The sequence below is a fragment of the Exophiala aquamarina genome (assembly GCF_000709125.1).
Source record: "Exophiala aquamarina CBS 119918 chromosome Unknown aczIA-supercont1.8, whole genome shotgun sequence".
Classification (NCBI taxonomy): Eukaryota; Fungi; Ascomycota; class Eurotiomycetes; order Chaetothyriales; family Herpotrichiellaceae; genus Exophiala; species Exophiala aquamarina.
This window is the reverse complement of record NW_013550580.1, coordinates 726700-746623: the sequence shown is the minus strand read 5'-3', so window position 1 is coordinate 746623 and position 19924 is coordinate 726700. Positions and strand designations below refer to the sequence as shown.

The window sequence follows — 19924 nt, the reverse complement described above, 5'->3', positions numbered from 1 at the left end:
CGGGCGCCAAACCCAATGGCTGGCCAGAACTGGGGACTGTTGCCAGTTCTCACCGACGACGGACTTGTTTTGGTGATGGACCAGTATTGAATTTGCATATAATATCGAAGTGTCTTCCAACATCGGATTGGCTGGTCCAACAGGGGTAATGAGTATATAACATAGTCCGAAACTGACAGCCTCTGACGCCGCGGCCGTCAGCTGGCCGAATCAAAGACTGTCGCCTGAAACTTTTCAAGTGGCGCTGGACATTGTGCATTGTCGTACAGCATATCAGCCGCCCCCAAGATGGTCGGGTCTAGGAATGCTGCTTTTGCAGAAGAAAGCGCCGAGGTCGAGGTCCTCTTAGCGTCACTGGGAAAGACTAAAGACATCACCAAGCGCATCACTGCAAGCCTGACGCGTCTTGATACCAGTGGCAAGATTGTCAAAGAGGCCATTGGGCCGATCTATAGCAATACGCAACTGTTACAAGTAACCAACCGAAATATTGAGAAAGTCAATGAAGCCATCGACAAGCTGAGACAACCCCTCGATGCCCGGGGCAGAGAGGAAGGAATCATCCGAGCAGGTCCGAAGAATGCCGGGCTGCCGCAGTATCTCAATGCTTTGAAACGAGTTGACAAGGCGTTGAACGATCTCAACTCGTCGAACATGAGATCCAACCAGCAAGCGATATCCGAGTTCCATAGTCTGCTATCGACTGGTGTCAACCAGCTCAATGACATCTACCGGCAACTACTGCAGGAGGATGCGAACAACATCGAACCTTTGCACTACATCACCAAGGAAATACCCTTTCCAACGATATCCCCGGAGAAGGCTCAAACTCTCGGACAGATGGCCACGGCAATTTCATCAGCAGGAGCTCAGTCTGCAAGAATGGGCCAGCGAGATGAGGACGCCGCTGCACGAATTTACGCCGACATTAGGGGAGACTATCTCCAAAACAGCCTTCAAAACCTCGCGTCGGCCTCTATCAGCACCTCTAAACGTCGAGCTAACGATACAGGCATTTACCGCGAAGGTTCTAGCGGTATCGGAGCATACGCCAATGCTGTTGAGGGCATGTTTCTTGCAGAAGCGGATAACACGTCTAAAATATTCCGCGAGGACGCTGGCCGTATCTTTACGCAAACTTGCGGGAAAGCAATTTCTACGTTCTCACGGACGTTAGCAGAATTGAACGGCGTCATCAAGTCCCGCATCTTAGGTGATTGTTTCCTGGCATACGAAATCCTCGACCTCATCACGCCGCTTGGGTATCGACTGGAATCGCGAACGGGTCAACTGCGTTCACAATTCGCTGACGCCCTAAGGCCACTTCGTGACACTGCGCGATCCTCGCTGAACGAAATACTCAGCCAAACGAAGAAACAGGCCGAGTCAGTAGCCACTCTCCCATCAGACGGCAATATCATCCCCTTGGTCTCTCAGACAGCCACACGGCTACAAAACCTTGCTTATTTCGAACGCCCATTGTTAGTCATTCTCTCCGCTATGGGTGAAGGCAGCTGGCGCTCCGCTCCGGGCGTGGCCTCTCAGTCTACACTAAACCTCGAGTTAACACCCTCGACGGAGAATCCAACCCTGCTCTCCCACTTCCTTCTCGACATTGTAGAAGCACTCTTCTCCACACTCAGCACGCGCGCACAGGCACTGCACCGCACCAAAGGCTTGCAAGGCATCTTCCTCCTTAATACGGTCGCAGTGATCACGCGCGCCGTCAACTCCAGCCCGGACCTCGCCCGCTACCTAGGCATCAATCCACACAGCACGAAGCTCGACGCGTACCGCAAGACCGCCTCATCACTCTACCTGACTGCGTGGCGCGAACCGTCCGCCCACCTACTGGATACAATCCACACATCAGGGCAATCGCGGCCCACGTCCGGGGCGGCGATCGACTCGACGCAGATCATCAAATCGCTCGGCTCGAAGGACAAAGACAAGATCAAGGAGAAATTCAAGCTGTTCAACACCAGCTTCGACGAACTGATCGTCCGCCACAAGTCGCTGCACATGGAGAACGAGGTGCGCAGCTCCGTCGCCCGCGAGATCCAGGTGCTTATCGATCCGCTTTACACCCGCTTCTGGGATAGGTATCATGAGGTCGATAAGGGCAAGGGCAAGGTCGTCAAATACTCCAAGTCTGAGTTGTCTAGCATGTTGGCTAGTTTGTAGATTGAATGCCTGAAGTCGGCGGCCTGCTTTGACCTGGGGATGGAGTTGCAGTACATGAACACCAAGCCACAGCTTGAGCCGATTGCCACTGCCCCTGCTGCATTGAATCATTTACAGAATTTGGATGGCAGAAATGGTTGGAGTCCCCTCGGGTAGGAGCTTGCGGGGGAGGGGGGAAGGCTTTGGGCTCTTCCTATATCTCTTGGAAGCAAGTATATCCATGTAGAGCTATTCGTACTCAAAGGTCCCTGCATAGCCCGGGACCCGCGTCTTTAGATGTCTTATGTTCGCCACGGGGAACATAGTAGTTAGTTCATTTCGTGAATTTTGTTGAGTTCAAACACAACACCATCAAACGCCAGCGTTCCTCCGATGGTCATGGCATATAGCTAAGTGGCTATTTCGCGCCCGTTTTTGTGCCCAAACCCAAGGCGCCGTGGTATTCATGGGTATGCAGTGTCGAGAAATGCCACCCAATAGAACCAATAAATTAGCTCGATCCTGTTCCTCGGTATGCTATACATGATGTTTACTATTTGACCACCCAGTATCTCCGCCTGCCCAGTCCGACTGATGAGCTCTTGTGCTCACAGAAGCCATAGATGAAATAATCCAGAACTAGCTCACAATCTGCGGAAAGTCTCCACGACCTCCCTCTCCTCCATCTCGCGATCAGGATTAAGAATGAAGCGGATAGTCCCTTCACGACCTCTCTCACCGATCCTTGGCCTCCCCCCAGGGACGCTCGTGGCAGCGGTACTACCGCTTCCGACGCCCGAGCTGGAATTCGTGCTCGGGCTCGTTATATCCTTGGGACTGACGTTTTTACTAGATGACCGCGAATGTGAACCGTTGGCGGTGCCGTTGAGTCCACCGTGGCCGTGTCCCTGGATGTTTTTCTCGTTGGGGGTCTTGAGCCACTCGGTAAAGCGCGGGAGGCGTCGCTCTTCCGACTCTTGGTTGAGGGGAATGCGGACCTCGAGGAATGTGTCGACGGAGAATTCAGGTCCGATGGCGGTCTGGTTTCGGTGGTGGGTGTACAGTTCGAGAAGATCGAGGAGCGTTTCTGTGTGTTCCTACTGTCAGTCTCATGCGGAAGCAATGGTCTTCTACGCGCAAGCCTTGGAGAGATACAATTGCAATATACGTACCCATGACCTGTGCCCGATTAATCCTCCAACTGGAGTAGTCCCTGCCAGACCAGATGTCGTGATTTTCCTCCCCTAGCAGTCTTCCTGCAAGCTCCAAACATGCAAATGCAAGTGTAGCCGTCTGTTGTTTTAGAGGCGCAAATGTTCGGTAGAGGTCCAGACATATGGCATAAGCTGTCTTGAGGACCTGGGAGGTCTTTTCGAATTTGTAGAATTTGGCTAGTTTAATGAGGAGATCTTGAGGATGACGGCTCCGAAAGTCAAAGCCTGATGCTTCTAACATGAGACGTTCTAGGCCGATGATGGCTCGAGATTGGTGCTCAAAGACCTGTTTAATGTCAGATCAGTAGAGTCGTCGAACAGTGGACACAGAGCAAGTCAACATACTTGGTCATCGGGAGATAGTTGCTCATGCCGGCCAGCTTTCAGGTTGTGGGAGGCGCAAAGAATATCTCGTGACTTCTTGAGTGTGTCTTCAACCTTGCACGCAGAAAATAGAGCGGCGGCGGCAGCATGCTGAAGGGGACATTTGATCAGCACGAGAGATTCCGAATCAGTCGAGATGCCAATACTTACCACAAAATCGTACTCTCCATCAGAATGCTGGAGTCGAAATTTATGATAGTAGACAACCGCTGTGTTGAAGGTCCTAACTGGTCTGGCTTGGAGGTCAGTATCTGATCATAAGACCCAGGATCGCAAAATGCGCCGCGAGTGCGAGTTGATTGACAGCAGTCGCGCTCATGAGATGCAAGTTGACTTACAGCTTGAGCGCTCGTCGGACGTTTTCAATCCACTGCACTCCAGCGAGTCTGATGTTGTCCTCTCTAGCCTGGGTGACACCGTTGTCCTTCAAACACTGTTGGATCTCTTGCTCGAAGACGTAGCTTTTTGCAACCTGCACAAAATTCGGCATGGGTCCATTTCGCCTAGGTGCCGCTATCGTCGCTGTCGTGGTGTTTGTGGCAACATTATTGTTACCTGAAGTTGTCTCACCCGCACCATTCATCATGTCCGGATGAATGTGAGCTTCGAGTCCACCGCATTCGCAGGGAATTAACCAAGGCTCGTTGGTAATGTAATTGAAAGATGTTGTTGAAGTCGAAGGACGAGTCGAACTTTCGACTCGAATATCGGAGAAACTCATTTCCACAGAAAGGAATCCGGGATCGGATAAACTTGACTTTCGTTCCCGCCTAGTCACGTGCGCGCGCGAGACTTCAACTCGTCTCCACAGATTTCATCAACTCAGTTTCTTCAACACCTACGCCCAGACAACTCCTCTTTGTGTGGCGATCCGAGACTCCTTATCAATATGGTAACGCATAGCCTTCATGCCTGCCAGACCATGACAAGGGGAACTATGAGGAGAGAAGGAAGACTGTGAAATGAACCATCACATCGGTTAAACGTGTCCTTCACTTGAAGTAATATGGGAAAGACTTCCGCAACTGCCTCAAAGTACCTTGCTTGTTATCGGAGACCTTCGAAAACACAAGCATAGGGGCTTCAGCCTCGTTTGGCTCTTTTACTCGAAACCTCCTCACCATCATCTCGCCTCTTCGAACCTTTCTTAATCCTAGGATCAACCTGTCTCGCTGTTGACAACGCTAATGCACCAAATGCCTCGATCAATTCTAGATCTTTGGCTTTCTCTTTCCCTCTGATATTTGCACTATCCAACCCCGCCCCTGCTATTGAACCCAAGCCTATTCTTGCCCTCAGCTGCTCCCAGGCGTTCATTCCATCCTTCATTTTCGCGTACGGATCGAGCTCTGCAGTATCAGCGCGACCAAGGATCTCGCACATCCTGACATCAGCATACATTGCTGCCGCATGAAGTAGACCCTTGCCGTCTGTTCCTTTCACGGAGGTGTCGGCGCCAGCCTCTATCAAGGCTTGTGCAACCTCATGCGCGTTTGCCCAGATACAGTCCAGGAGCACCGTGTACCCGATGTTGTCCTGTGATTCGAGATCAGCACCTCCTGCTAAAAGCAATTTTATACCATCGACATTATTTGCCAATGTAGCATAGCAGAGACAGCTTTCTTCGCGACCTGTGCGAGCGTTGACGTCTGCGCCAGCTTCTAGTAGCAAGCTGACGCTTTCATTGCGACTGTCGCTCCCTGCAAGATGTAGAGGAGTCTCACCCCAGTTGTCCCGCACGTTAACGTTCGCACCGGAATCAAGTAACTCGCGAACACAATCGACACTACCGTTCTGAGCTGCAAAATGAAGTGCACATCTGCCGGCATTGTCCCTTGTGTTGATCTCCGCGCCACACTTCAGTACTCGCTGAAGTATGTCTGCGTTGCCGGTCCAAGCCGCCCAATGAAGGGCAGTGCGCCCAGCAGAGTCACGGTGATTGATGATAGGGCGAGATTGGCGCAGAGCAATATCGATGGAGGAGTATTCGAGATTGAGAATCAGGCGCTGGAGGGTAGAGAATTGGCGTGAATCGAGGTCCGGTTGTGGAAAGATGGATGACAACGCAGTCTGGAGCTCTCGTGGTGTTGAATACTCATGCATGATATTCCACGCCAAGTCTCCAGCTGATCTAAGATGGGTGAGCAAAAGAGAAAGCAAAGGTGGGCAAAAGTACCTACGGAGCCAGGGTGGATGGATTTGGAGCAAACGGCTTGGCAGAATGAGCAATCAAGAGCTTGCACACCTCAACTTGGTAATGTGAGACAGCATAGGTGAGGACTGACATGCCAGTGAAAGCCCCGATATCAGCAGCCGAAGCCTTTCCACTGTTCAGAAGTTTACCGAGTTGGTCACAATCACCTGTACGGATATAGCGGAAGATTTCTGACTCTGGGGGGATAACACGGATCAAAGAAATGCTGAATTGCGGGTGTGCTTCTCGCTGGAAACAGATACCAACAGCTTGCTTAATAAGCCAATGCGGGAAGGAGTACAGTACTGAAATCTTAGGAATGGATCTCTGCGTGCAATTTTCATCATCACAGTTTTGCCGAAACAGAGGCCTGCCGGTATATCCATAGAAACAGTGGCCGAGGATATTATTAGACAGCAATCTCGATCGTGACATTTGAGTCACATGGCAGGAACAGTGACATGAAATTGAGCATCGCGATCCAGAGTAGCGAACTGCATGAATTATCGTCTCGTAGGACGTCACTTGCATAGCAGTATGAGTCGACATTGACTTATCTGGCCGCGGTGCCTCGTCAGAAGCGTCTGAGGCATCAATAGATGGAGCAGGGTTGATGACATCGGCTTGGTTGGACGTAGAGGAGGCTATATCCAAGAGATTGAAAGAGAGATCGGAAGGGGTGTGAGTAGCCTTGGTGAATTGTAAAGGTATTACACCACTTGGGAGACAAAGTTGGTGAGTTCAGGCAGAGGACTAATACGCTGAGACATATACTCACGAAAATTGTACTGCAATTTTGATATCATCCTTTTGTTTCCTAAGGGCCCTTCTCATGCTTGTCCATGGTATTCGTTTTCTTTTGCGCGGAATATCCGAGTTGCTGGAATAAGAAGTCTTGTTCACGGCCTCGTGGATAATGTACGAGTGTTGTGAGATCACCGAGTGGCACATGACAAACTGTGATTCAAGACTTTTTGCCGGCACTGGAAGTTGGTCACGAGAAGTGATGTTTGATGGTGGATCTGAACGGATTTTTTCAAGAACCACCAGAACATCAGATGCCTCATTGGTATATGACGAACGCGAGGTAGATAAAGGGACGGTCTTGCTATTGCGTGATAGATTTTCCAGTATATCATCTAATGCTCGGATGAGCAGACACAATTCGACCGTTAAATTGCCAGGCCCTCCAGCAAGATCAAGTCTTGACGACGCAATGCCTGTAATCTGGATTCCAGCACGAGAAGTTGTCGGATCGGTGCGTAGTGGCCCTAGCTGACACTCAGTAACAGTTTGGGGTATAGCAGAAAGATGACGGGCTTTATCAGCCGATAATAACGCCAGGCATGTCGCTGGATCTGTTCTCTGAATGACTTCCTCCGGACAGTGGAGAGCGGCTGAGCAGGACGAGCCGACGCTGCAAAGACGCTTCATCCTCGATGCCCACCGCTTGAGACTCACCCTTTTCGAGTGCGTTGATGTACAGGTCTTCTAAGCTGCTCAAAACCACCTTCAAGTTGTCGACATCCTTTTGGATTGAAGGGTGAAAGCGACACAAATCTGAGTGTTTCGTTTCCAGTCCTAACACGCGCTCCTTGTCACCTGGAAGGTAGAAGGACGCGCTCTCCTCTGAGACAACCTATAGAACTCGTCAGCGTGCGACATTGAACTTGGACATCGGGCATATGAAGGTGCTGACATTATCCAGCTTTTCCCAGAAGGAAACAATTTGGTAGTCCAGGAGCTGGTGGCGGAAGGACTCTTTCAAAATATCAGAGAAGATAGAGCCTTTCTGTAGAGTCGAGACAATATCAGTTTTGGGCGAGAAACCTAGTCGAGTTGCGATAGTTGAAGCAACTGCCGCCAGGGCAACAAGTGATGCGCTTCCTCCTCCATGAGGCGTGCCGAAGAACATTAGTCCCGTGCTCGAGAAGTCAGCATAAGCAACTCAAGGCTGAGCAAGCGTACGTAGCCTGTCTTATGCTCAAATAGTCTCGGTTATGTTGTGCGTTGACCAAGGCCTGCAGTTAAGTGAGTGTTATTCCAGCTGATCTCCCACTAACTTTGGATTGGTGAAATCAAGGTCGCACCTGCTTAACCAGGATACCGCCCAAACTGTGGGACACAAAAATCAGTGGTCGCAAAGGGTCCTAGATCAATCATGGTGAGATCACGATTGGCACGGCGGACAGTACTCTCTGTGGACAATACCTTCTTCCGCTCTGTCCTAAGGGCGTCCAGGAAATCATTGGCTCTGGAGACAAAAGAGCCGCTTTCATGTCCAAAGATAAGCTGAGAGTCGTACTCGTAGAGAAATATCCGAGCATACGGAGCAAGCTTTGGAAGGGTCTCCTTGGGCCACAGATGACTGGTAGACGCAAGTGTCTTGGTCCAAGTATGGAAAACATGCTCGCTGCGATTGCGCCCCCGAGGATTGAGGCCATGAACGAATACAACACTGTTTGTATAAGCAGATTTCGTCCAGTTTCATCCAGAAATGTGGCTTACTCAACCTTCCACTTCCCATACTGTTCCTTGCCTTCTCCCTCGGAAGCGGGAACAAGCTGCCTGAGAGGCTGCAATGTCAAAGGTTTTAGTATTATTAGCCTCAGGATCTGGACGTCATCCTACCATTCGCTCTGGTCGTGATCTGTAGATATCTAGGAAGATTCCATTCTCACTTGAGAGGCTAATCGGAGACGGGGTCGTGATGGCTCTGGGTCATATCTGATAGATTTAGAATCAATCCATCTCTCCGTTGAGCTTATAACAGGGACATTTCATCGAACTGATAAGCCGGCCCCTCAGAGTAGAACTACTTGTATTGCATTGACCCCGCGCACTGGTGCTAGCACATAGGGCATCCATGGCATGATGGTGTGGGCGCTGGGGAAGGGTTGTCTGGGAGAATCGTCTTGCTTGACACGCGCATGAACCTGCGCCCGATCATCGAAAAAGTGAATTCTAATTGGGCTTCAAGGCTCACTTGGACGCCTCGTGATCGGCCCCTTACCTGGCAAGGAATCAAAGCAACAAACCATTTTCTCAGGTTGGAGCCTAGAGGAAGCGATCAAAGCGGCTGGCCACACCACATGCCTTGAGTTGGAGCGGCAAAGTTGGGATGAGCTCGCTTCCGGCCTCTTCCAATAACACCAATTGGCCTTCTCCCAAGTCCTTGATATCATCTTGCTAACTAGGCAACCATTTGCCTTGTCAGCTAGCACACAAACTAGGAATGGGATCGGCTCGGCTCATCGATTTGAGAGGGAAAATTCAACGTGACATACCTCAGCTTACTTGTGAATCTTTGTGGGTCATATTTAGCTCGGCAAATCAAAAGCATCAAACAGTCGTCTTCATTTATTTGTGGGCACTTGATATTGATGGCATTCAGAGACCACTAATTAACTGGGGTCTGATAAAAAATAATGGCAACGCCTTACGAGATCCCTACGCCTTTTGATGTATGGCCCCTTTGAGACTGTGGATGCCGTTCTTGGAAGCCATGGCAAATGCTGCCACGTGTCTCAGCCTTGAGCAACCTGACATACAGGTAATCCTTTCTGAAACTCTCAGACAAGACTGCTATCACATGAATGATAACCGTTTCCCGGTGTTCCTTGCATAAATAGAACAGTGGGCTTGACGTTGAGTTCAGGAGACTGCAACCGGTTCATCCTTGACATCCACCTTCTTGGCCTCTCGGTCGTCATCAGCGGCGTCATCATCCTCTCTTGCTCGCTTCTTGCTATCTGTCGCTTCAAGTTCGGGCTTTTCGTTAGTCTCCTTCTTGTTCTCGGCTTCAACAGCTGCTCTGGCTTTTGCAAGGGCATCATCTCGACCGGTGTCCTGCCTGACAGCGCTCGATTTGACAGTGGGGATACCTCTAAGCCTTCGTTAGTAATTGTTTGTTTGTAGGACTTGGAAGATGAAGGAACCTACTTGTCATCGGTCGTGGGTCCACTGGATCTACTACCACCATAGCCTGAACCACGACGGCGATCACCACCGCGACGCTTATCATCCCCATATCCACGCTTGCGATCTTCATCCCGTCGAGTTCTCCAGTCTCTGTCGTCCTCGTCATCGCGCTTGCGCTTGCTGTCACCTCGGCGGTCTCGGTCGAATGGCTTGCCGCCTTTTCCGTAGGTGTTGGGCTTGATCTTTCCTGCTTTGATGTCTTCACTCTTTTTGTCACAATACTCTTTTTTGCTCATGATCTGAAGGTCATTGCCCTTGAACTTTGGCTTGTTCTCTTGTTCGAGAAATGACTGGGCGAGCTCTTCCGTCTCAAACTCGACGAAAACGCTCCCTTTGAAGAGCTTCTCTTCTGAGCGTCGTAGGCGGACTTCATTGGTAGCGCCAAAGTCAGCGAAGTACGCCTCAATATCGAACTGAGTGCTCGGAATTTCCTCGCCGAAACCCTTTGCATATATGCTTCGTCGCATGGCGGCGGTGTTGTCAAAGCTTGGCTCCCAGGCCATCTTACGTCGGACAGCAGTGTCATCATCTGCAAGCTCAAGGAAGGTCGAGTCTCGCAACGCATCGACGATTGCGGAGAAGGGTTGGAAGTGGCGCATGCGCTTGAAGGAGTGGATCGCTTCCAGAGGAACAGGCTTGTTTTCACTTCCACCAGTTTGCTCGAAAAGATATTTGTCCTTGGGTAGATTTGAATCGGAGAAGTAGAATTCAACCTAAGCAAGTCAACATGAAGGTAGTGTGTATGCATCAATTCTACCATACCTGTTTGCGGATGGCAACTGGATCAGAGCTCTCCTTCTGGTCTGTGAAGACAGATTTGACATTGTCGCGATAGCTGCGATGGCTGTGGCCATTTCGATCACCTCGGCCTCTGCCATGACCACGGCCTCCACGTTCGGATCGACCGTTGTGTCGGTTGTCTCGGCGCCTGTCTGAGTCACGGCCATTTTGTCGCGAAGTCCTAAACCCTGACTGATCTTTCTCGCCAGCGTCTTCTTTTTCGTCCGCCAAAGCATCCTTTTCCACTTCCTTATCGTTGGCATCGCCATTAGTTTGCTTTTCACTCTCTGCTGGGACTGTTTCAGTCTGCATCTCAGCTAATAGCTTTTTGGTGTCCTCAGCGGCCTGGGCATTTGGATCAATTGGGGTCTGGAGCGCATCGGTGACTGCCTCTTCTGCAGACATGTTGAAATTCAAGTTCGGCGTTTTGAATAGCTCAATCACACGGGGAGCGGCGCAGTGGGCGCGGGAAAACTGTGCGGGGATTGATTGTAAGTCTTGCGACGAGTGTGAGCCAGAGGAATAAGGAAGAAGGGACTTGGGAGGCTGTAGATACAGAACAGTGCTCAAGATGTGTTGATGAGTCAAGAGAATTCACCCTTTCTGAGGTTGAACAGGACCTCGTGAATAGATCAATGAACAATACTCAGCAGCGACTATTCAAAATTTCTGGATCTGGCAGATGGAGATCTTGCTTCCCACCAACGGTGAATGGCTGGCAGAAGCCCCGCAGGTGGTAAATCTTGGACCCCGCGGAAAGACGTAATTCCGCTCCGGATCATCTATAGCATTCACGCCGGAGCGGATGAACAATTTTCACTATTGAGAGCATAATGCTGGTATCACATGATGAGCAGCCTTCCAGGCGCTGGAACTGCTAAAGACTCACTTCTCCGGTCAGATAGTCTCCAGTGTATTGAGGCCGAAGCCGCAAGAGGTCTGGTGCGTCAAAGAGAGCCCCAGGACGCAGCAACAAGTTGTCATGGCACGCGTACCCATGAACCCGTGAACCATGCATCGCCCATTTTAGGCTCTCGGCCGATTAAAGTTCCGAATTTGGCAATTTCTTCGTCTGGGCCGAAATCCAACCGCAATGGTCCCTGCGTAGGTGGATTTCATGGGACAGTGTCTAATATCAGGCTTCCCAGATGTACCTAGTCACTTAAAAGTGTCGGATTTAGCTCTCTAAAGCCTAAGTGTTATGATCGTCCTAGGGAATTCTGTGCCACTACATAAACACAAGGTTCGATCTTCAAGCAGCTACACTCCTGCAAAATACAAACAGCTCCGCATCCCTTAGTCATGGCATCCAAGTCAATCCTATTCATTACCGGTGCAAACACTGGCATCGGTCTAGAAACCGTCAAAGCCTTACTGCAGTCACCAAAAGCATATACAATCCTTCTTGGAGGACGAAATTTGGACAAAGCCAACGCTGCAGTCCGCGACGTCCAATCGCAATTCCCTGACAGCTCTAGCACTGTCACCGCTGTGCAGGTGGACATAGAAGACGACAACTCCATCTCACAAGCTTTCGATCGCATCTCTCAAGAACACCAACGCCTGGACGTGTTGATAAATAATGCAGGTAGGCTTTTCTCGACAGAGTAGTACTTGAAGGTGAACAATGTCTGATGGCTACCTAGGTGCCGCCTTTGACGGTCAAGTTGCAGAGGGAAAACTTACAATGAGGGAAATGTGGAACAAGTCTTGGGACCTCAACACCGTTGGCACTCACATTCTAACCCATACATTTATTCCACTCCTTCTTAAGTCATCCGACCCAAGACTTCTCTTTATTACTAGTGGGACATCAACACTTACTGATAGTGGCGATACATCCGTTCCCATAAATATTTCGCCGCCGAAAGGGTGGCCGAAGCAAGGATTCTCGTTGGCTGCGTATCGATCCAGTAAGACTGGTATGAACATGATGGTGCGTGATTGGGTCAGAACTCTCAAAGCGGACGATGTCAAGATATGGGCCATTTCGCCAGGCTTTCTAGCAACTGGTCTAGGTGGTGATCAGGAGAGAAACAAGAAAATGGGTGCAGGAGATCCAGCGCTTGGAGGTAGTTTCATTAGGGATGTTGTCGAGGGTGCACGCGATGCAGATACCGGGTTGGTGGTCCGCCGGGGCGGCGTTCAACCGTGGTAGCAATATTTACACAGTACTCGTAGTAGGCTGCTCGCAGAGGTCTAGGATGAATTAAATGCATGTAGAAGGAGAATTTGAAACATAATTACTAGGTTGCCGGATTCCACAACTGCTGCCAAGCGTCACGTGCCGTCAGGGCGGCTTCCTTGGGATCATACGTCGACCATAATCGCCAACCGTGCCATAATATTGATGATAGGGTGTGTCAAGGGCCAAGACTCTGAAACATGCTGAAACCAAAACCTCTCCTCAGAGGTCCTTGTGATGGCTGATATTTCAGCATTTATTGGGAAGTTTCGCGCTTCCAAGACCGGGCTTCACGACGTTTCATCAGCCAAGGTGATCAAAAGGCCACGAGAATCTCTTGTATGCAATCAATGCAGGAAGTCCAAACTCAGGTGCGACCGAGGCCATCCCTGCAGTAGCTGCATTAAGAGAGATGAAGCATCCAGTTGTATTTACCATCGAATCTCGGTCCCTAGAACCGAAAATAGTCGGCAGACTGTGGCAGAGGAAAGGCTGGTGCATCTTGAGTCAATGGTCAAGGAGCTGATGCAAAGCCAGCCATCTGCACAACGCCCACATGCTGAACCATCTCCTAAGCCAATCACACCACCTGCATTACTTCAGGATGTGACCAACATTGACAGTCAGGCAAAGGCTGATCACCTTGCATATGTTGGATCTACACATTGGTCCGCCATCTTGGACGACATTCAAGAGCTGAAGGCCGTGTTAGGCAAAAGCGTTGAAAATCAAGAAGATGATGATTCTGCTGTACCCGAAACACGCGATCTAGGAAGCGAGGTAATCTTTGGATCACCAATGGGGTTTTCCATGCAGCAGATTATCTCTCGATATCTGCCCCCTAAAATCGAGGTTGATCGGCTTGTGTCGCTCTACTTTCAGGGCAAGACATTCATCGCCCCTTTCATTCACACGCACCAGTTTCAGCGCCAGTATAGTGAATTCTGGGCCGATACTTCAAAAGTGCACCCACTTTGGCTTTCTATGCTGTTTTCAATTTGCTATACCGCTTCCATCATCAAGGAACGAGTCCGCTCGTTTCATGCTTCTCAGAATGAGTCATCCGTTGGTGACCATGCTTTACATATCGCTGCAGGACAATGCCTCGTTCTAGGAGAGTATAACCGACCACAACAGCTGGGTTTGGAGGCTCTGGGTATGTATGCAAATAGCAAAAATCTCAGAAGTCTCGATCCTTGCCGAGAAGCTGGAGCATTGCTCGGTATGGTTGTCAGAATGGCGTACGAAATGGGCTATCATCGAGACCCGGATTCATTCGGATCATTTACCGTGTTTGAGGGCGAGATGCGCAGAAGGCTCTGGGCCTCCGTTGTCCAAATGGATTTGATGATGTCCTTCATGCTTGGCCTCCCGAGCAATATATACCTCGAGACTTGTGACACCAAAGCTCCGAGGAATTTGCTAGATTCCGATTTTGATGTCGATACAAAGGTCCTTCCAGAGGCTCGATCCGAACAAGAAGCAACGAGGTTGTTGTGGTTCATTGTCAAGGTCAGACAAATGCCCAACTTTTCCAAAGCGAGTAGGGATGCTTTGTCATTTACCGAGAATTCCGAGGCGGAGATTCTTGCGCTCGATCAAGACATTCGACAGATGTACACGACAATACCTGATGTCCTGAGAACTCGTCCCCTCTCGGAGTCTCTTGCAGATGAGCCATTCCTTATCATGACCAGAGTTTATGTCGAATTCATTTATCTGAAAAGCATATGTGTTCTCCATCGAAGGTACATGGTCAGAGGGGATGCCTTCAGCACGAGATCCTGTGTTGAAGCTGGAAAACAAATCGTTAGCAATTTCATTGAAATGTATAGGGAATTTTCACCTGGAGGCCAATTATGCACGGAACGGTGGATGCTGAGTAACTTTACTGTCAACGATGTCCTGCTTGGGGTGATGGTTCTTTGTCTCGTCCTCCACAGGCGGCGAAAGTTTGAGGGCCAGGCAGACCCGACGTTTCAATACACGATTGACGAGGCCATTGAACACGAGATCTTTGAACTGCTTGGACAAGCACATGCAATATTAGCGGAGAAATCGCAGGCCAGCAGGGACGTGCGACGTGTTTCGCATGCAGTACAGCTAACGCTAAGGGGCTTCAAGTCATCGTCGAAGCTCTCTTTCCGTACCCATGAGCCCTCAACCGTACAGGATTCGCAGCTTACAATGTCAGAGCCGGCAGCTCACGTTGCCCAAGACATCCCACTGGAGACAATGGTGGACAGCGTGAATCGTGTTTCACTGGCAAGCTTTCCCCTACAAGGCCAGCAGTCACGAGCATCACAACCCCCAACAACACCGCTCCGAACGGATAGAAATAGCTACTCTATGCTGCCATTCGAAGCTTTAGACCCTTTCAACTTCATGACCGATGTGGATAGTATTGACTGGAGCCAATTCGATCCAGATATCGAGGCATTTGATCAACCTTATGATACAAGGAATATGATGGGCTACATGGCTCCCTAGGGATGATCTCTGGGGATTCTAAGTTTCAAATAGTCGATGACTTTGTCAGCACTATCAGAGACCCGCACAGCAAGCGACCATCTATACGGGCACAGGAATCTCTTTCAGGCTCGCAGGTTCGATATAATCCTTGTAACCATTCACCTTCAGCCTCAATTTCCTGGACTCGGCGTATACCACTCTTCTCATACGATTGGTGCTACCTAAAGGCTGATGTTCCTTGAGACCATGCCACGAATTGACAGTAATGCGGTCATCCCACCAGACTCTGAACTCAGGGATCCATGAATCCTGTGGTTCGAATTCAATGGTTGCAATCTGCTCGAACGGATACTTCTTGCCGTCCCATTCCACACCGATATCATCTACGGGCTGCTCCTCTAGGTTTTGGAGCAGTTGAGCACAGAACGAATAGGTGACCTTGTTATTCATGTGGAAGTCCCGGTTGTGCTGGGAAATGACGTTTATCGGGTCGTCGTCTTTGATGTAGGTCTTTTCGAGTTTCTTTTGCTCTTCTCCCAGCGGGAAAACGCCAAATTTGGCCACGTAGTCGCCGAAGCGGTATGCGGCTTGAGAGTATTCAGGCATGGCAACCACTATCGACAGTTTGTCAGCATGCCCCTCTCGCCAGAAGTTTCACGAGAGTTCGAATGCTACCCACTGTGCTGTCTCGGTAGTTGACTGCCCCAGGTAGCCACGTCAGAATCGACACGCTTGCTCTGCTCCTCCGCGAACTTGGGAATATCATTCCAATTCTTCTCCAACGAGTCCGCAATTTCATAAGTGGTGACTGGGTCTCTCAACTCGAGGATGGGATAGTTGTTGAAAGTCCAATCCTGTGTCCTTTTATCCTCTCCCCAGATCTTTTCACCCTCGATTCCAAAGATCTTCATTCCGATGCCCCGAGGAGCAGGCACGTTATCGGGAACAAGTTTCGGGGTGAGCGAAGAGTACCGCATGATAACATCATAGGAACCTGGTTTCTTGAACATCCCTTGTGCCAAGTGGGGCGGGAGGTCTTTGTGGACGATGAATTTGCCAATGACACACTGGCCCAGGGGTTAGCAAGAATGCTCTGCGAGTGGTCGGAAGATTTGACTTACTCCTTGTGTCTTCAAATGTGTACCTCTCAGGCAGTGGTGGTGTTCATTAAAGTTCATCATCTGAAATCGGTTAAACTGGTCCGACACAGCTTGAATCTTTTCCTTTTCGCCAGGCTGTTCAACCTCGACTCCTTTGGCATCCCTGTACCCGCGTAATTCACTATTAGCCTCCTGAGATCTTGGGCAGAGGGATATATGTAGGGCATACCATCTGATGTACTCCCCAGGCGCGGGCTTCCCTTCGCCGTTAGCTTTCACGGTCCCATTGGCCCTTTCACCATTGTGAACATTATGCTGTACGGGGCACGACATGTTGGGATCCAGAAATGCACGCGCAGTTTCGATATTCGCTGTAGAGGAAAGGATGGTCAATACCTGAAGAATGATAAGGTGCGCAGCAAAGAACAGCTACTATGTACTACTACTAAGGGGATCTCGACTAGTATATGAACCGCTCCATTGTCACCTCCACCACCAAAGACAACATGTACCCTGCGCCCGCAATGCCAGCCACACGGTCTAAAGGAGGTTTCTAACGGCGAGGGAAAGTTCACAGATACGTCACAGACATGACTGTGAGGGTCCAATCTTGAGAATCCTTCGCAGCTGCACGCCCCCTTCCAGAATGACCCAAACGAAGGTATGGACCCGGCGAGAGGATCTAGGGCTAACATAAGCTTACAAGGTAGCCCGAGTCTAAACCCAGAGATCAAAGGGGACGGAGTGCCCAACATCCAAAGGGAAAAAGCGCGAGGAGGCCGGGGGATCGCTGTTCGTTCTTGCGGGGAATTCCCGTAACTGATGATGCATTCGTGTGCAGATGTACCAACTATCAGCAGAGCGGCTGGTTACGAAAGGATCCCGAAGGATCTCAGAGCCTAGGCTAACGACGAGCAGGGGACAGAAGGACCAGCCTTTTCCACCGGGCTTCAATGTTGGTGGATGGAGGTATTGCTCTTTCCTACGGTTAATGCGGATTTTCACTAGCTCCTCTGGCAAGCCAGCAAACCACTTGGGAATGTCCCGTTTCTCGATGACAATGCAGTCCATCGCAGCCTTGTCGTGGCCTGTCTTGTCTTGACTTCGGATCTCACCTACTACATATCATTACAAACATACTTCGCGTGGGCTTGGCGCAAGAGCGATTCAGCCGCACCACCTGCCTTCGAGCATGGCTGCTTGGAGTTCGGCCGGCCATAGCAAGGGCATTGCGTCTTCCATACCGGTTTTGGTGGGAAGAGCTGCCCGCCAAGCTCTATAAAGACAACAATTTGACATAATGCTGGAGTGATCATGATGGAAGATCTTTCTGTGATCGTCTTCTTTGTTTTCAGCTTCTATTCTGCAGTCGATGCTCTCTAATGCCGCTAGTTTGTCTGCATCGACAGATGGTAAGCCGTAGGCTGATGGCGAGGACCAAAACCCCTCATCCCGGTACAGACGACACGTGACCGAAAGGGAAACATTTGTGCATGGGGATCCAAGTGAAGAAATGTCATGTGCAAATTGTTCAACGCTATATGCTTTTACATTGGATAGATGCAAAACAGAGGTCCTTCCCGGGAGCCGCCTATATCTGTTCATTGACGAAGAGACCAGCCATACCTTGTCCAGAGCCGATCTGCAGGCATGATTAGCTTCAACCCATTTACAAGAACGCAGCAATAAAGGAGTGTAACTTACACACATAGAAGTGACTAGGATCTTCTTCTTGGTCCTCCGAGCTTCGCTCAAGATCGTGCAGATCTGTCGCGCACCGGTTGCACCGAGGGGATGGCCGAGAGCGATGGCGCCACCACGGGGGTTGACCTTGGCGTGGTCGAGGCCAAGGACGTTCAAGCAATAGACGGCCATGGAGGCAAATGCCTCGTTGATCTCGAAGATGTCAATGTCCTCTTTCGTAAGCTGGAATTTGTGCAGGAGCTTGGGGATGGCGGCAGACGGGCCAATGCCCATGATGCGGGGAGGAACACCGGCAACGGTGGCACCGCAAAACTTGGCCAGGATGGGCTGGCCGAGCTCAATGGCTTTGGAACGCTTCATCAGCAGGACACCGGCGGCTAGAGTTTTGGTTGATTAGACAGGGTCAAATGCATTAGCAGAACACGGGCAAGATCTTACCTCCATCGGTCACCTGACTGGCATTGCCACCAGTGGTTTTGTCGCCAAATTGTGGCATTGCCGGTCTGATCTTCAATAGAGACTCGAGAGTAGTTCCGTAGCGAGGACCTTCGTCTCTGGTAAGCGTGACAGTCTTCTCCTCCCCGGTCTTAGGATCCTTGACCTTGGTGGTGATGGGGACGATCTCGTCATCAAACCAACCAGCTTTCTGAGCGACCTCGGCTCTCCGGAAGCTCTCGACGGCATATTCATCCTGTTGTCTTCTTGAGATGTTGAAGTCATTTCCAACGTTTTCCGAGGTCTGGATCATAGGCTGCTTGCAGTCGGCGGCTTCTTGATTGGCTTCGACCTCGGGAGAGAATGAGGCACTGCCACCCCTGCTCTTGGTCATGCTCTCTCCACCGAGAGCAATACCGATGTCGATGCTGCCGTTCGAGATCTGATTGGCAATGTCTTGCACGGCCTTCAGACCACTGGAGCAGAATCTGTTGACACTGCTTGCACCAGAGGTGTGAGGGAAGCCGGCTGCGAGCATGGCGGCTCGGACTTTATACGCAGCTCCAACATCACCGACATTTCCTAGACAGATATCCTCGACCAGTGAAGGGTCGATCTTGCTCTTCGCGACGAATTCTTTCAACAAAGCATAAACGATGTAGTCGAGTTCTGTGTCTTTAAAACCGCCCTTGTTGCCTTTGGCGAGTGGGGTTCTGAGAGCAAGTGTGATGACAATGTCGTCAGGATTCTTTTGTGTGCTGGAAGAAACGGAATGGTGTTAGCATCTGGCCAGACGGTTACAAAGACCTCAAACCCACTTACATGGCAGAGATGCCGGTCTTGGTGGGGGAGAGGTGGGAGATGATCGATCCGAGTCTTTGAGTGGCCATTTTGACTGTGTTAGAGGAATGAGATGTAGGTGGAACTAGAGCAGAGTTCAGAGAGAAAGGAGGCAAGATAGGGATGGAGAAGAGAGATGGAGATGGAGGAGAAGTTGTGATGATCACAGTCTTACTATTTCAGTGCCAGTGAAGCCGCAAGGTAATCGCCGCTTCTGCTCCTTGTGGAAGTTGAACCTCGGCATCTTTTGGAGGGAGAAAAGAATAAACCTAAACTACAACAATGGCTCCGGTGGAAGCGAGGTGCGTTTCAGATGCGTAATGTTGCTCCGTATTTATGGCGCCACCCAGCACCGTCGGGCCGAATGGATGGCCTGGCTCTCTTGGTGGAGGCAAGCAGTAAGATTTTTTGATATAGTCTCCTCGCGTCTGGCGGTTTGATATTGTAGCGACTTCGAGTACACGATGAATTC

At 50.3% G+C, this 19924-nt stretch overlaps 8 protein-coding genes across 8 annotated transcripts; 3 read left to right on the top strand and 5 right to left on the bottom strand.

The window, feature by feature from the left end:
* Positions 1–288: 288 nt before the first annotated feature.
* Positions 289–2184, top strand: A1O9_08827 (uncharacterized protein; the record flags this gene model as incomplete). Its single annotated transcript, XM_013402309.1, has 1 exon — positions 289–2184. One exon carries the CDS (start codon positions 289–291, stop codon positions 2182–2184), a length of 1896 nt encoding a protein of 631 aa, XP_013257763.1.
* Positions 2185–2807: 623 nt separating this feature from the next.
* Positions 2808–4344, bottom strand: A1O9_08826 (uncharacterized protein; the record flags this gene model as incomplete). Its single annotated transcript, XM_013402308.1, has 5 exons — positions 2808–3250; positions 3336–3663; positions 3723–3851; positions 3912–3993; positions 4100–4344. 5 exons carry the CDS (start codon positions 4342–4344, stop codon positions 2808–2810), a joined length of 1227 nt encoding a protein of 408 aa, XP_013257762.1.
* A 500-nt stretch (positions 4345–4844) lies between these two features.
* Positions 4845–6390, bottom strand: A1O9_08825 (uncharacterized protein; the record flags this gene model as incomplete). The annotated part of the gene is made up of 2 exons (XM_013402307.1): positions 4845–5892; positions 5942–6390. 2 exons carry the CDS (start codon positions 6388–6390, stop codon positions 4845–4847), a joined length of 1497 nt encoding a protein of 498 aa, XP_013257761.1.
* A 3219-nt stretch (positions 6391–9609) lies between these two features.
* A1O9_08824 (lupus La protein) lies at positions 9610–11121 on the bottom strand (the record flags this gene model as incomplete). Its single annotated transcript, XM_013402306.1, has 3 exons — positions 9610–9841; positions 9898–10649; positions 10699–11121. 3 exons carry the CDS (start codon positions 11119–11121, stop codon positions 9610–9612), a joined length of 1407 nt encoding a protein of 468 aa, XP_013257760.1.
* Positions 11122–12018: 897 nt separating this feature from the next.
* Positions 12019–12874, top strand: A1O9_08823 (alcohol dehydrogenase; the record flags this gene model as incomplete). The annotated part of the gene is made up of 2 exons (XM_013402305.1): positions 12019–12304; positions 12363–12874. The coding sequence occupies 2 exons, from the start codon at positions 12019–12021 to the stop codon at positions 12872–12874; spliced, it is 798 nt and encodes a 265-aa protein (XP_013257759.1).
* A 537-nt stretch (positions 12875–13411) lies between these two features.
* On the top strand, positions 13412–15391 carry A1O9_08822 (uncharacterized protein; the record flags this gene model as incomplete). Its single annotated transcript, XM_013402304.1, has 1 exon — positions 13412–15391. The coding sequence occupies one exon, from the start codon at positions 13412–13414 to the stop codon at positions 15389–15391; it is 1980 nt and encodes a 659-aa protein (XP_013257758.1).
* Positions 15392–15472: 81 nt separating this feature from the next.
* A1O9_08821 (uncharacterized protein) lies at positions 15473–16806 on the bottom strand (the record flags this gene model as incomplete). Its single annotated transcript, XM_013402303.1, has 4 exons — positions 15473–15987; positions 16053–16440; positions 16495–16636; positions 16703–16806. The coding sequence occupies 4 exons, from the start codon at positions 16804–16806 to the stop codon at positions 15473–15475; spliced, it is 1149 nt and encodes a 382-aa protein (XP_013257757.1).
* Positions 16807–18064: 1258 nt separating this feature from the next.
* On the bottom strand, positions 18065–19502 carry A1O9_08820 (acetyl-CoA acyltransferase; the record flags this gene model as incomplete). The annotated part of the gene is made up of 4 exons (XM_013402302.1): positions 18065–18115; positions 18178–18554; positions 18616–19370; positions 19435–19502. The coding sequence occupies 4 exons, from the start codon at positions 19500–19502 to the stop codon at positions 18065–18067; spliced, it is 1251 nt and encodes a 416-aa protein (XP_013257756.1).
* Positions 19503–19924: the final 422 nt, after the last annotated feature.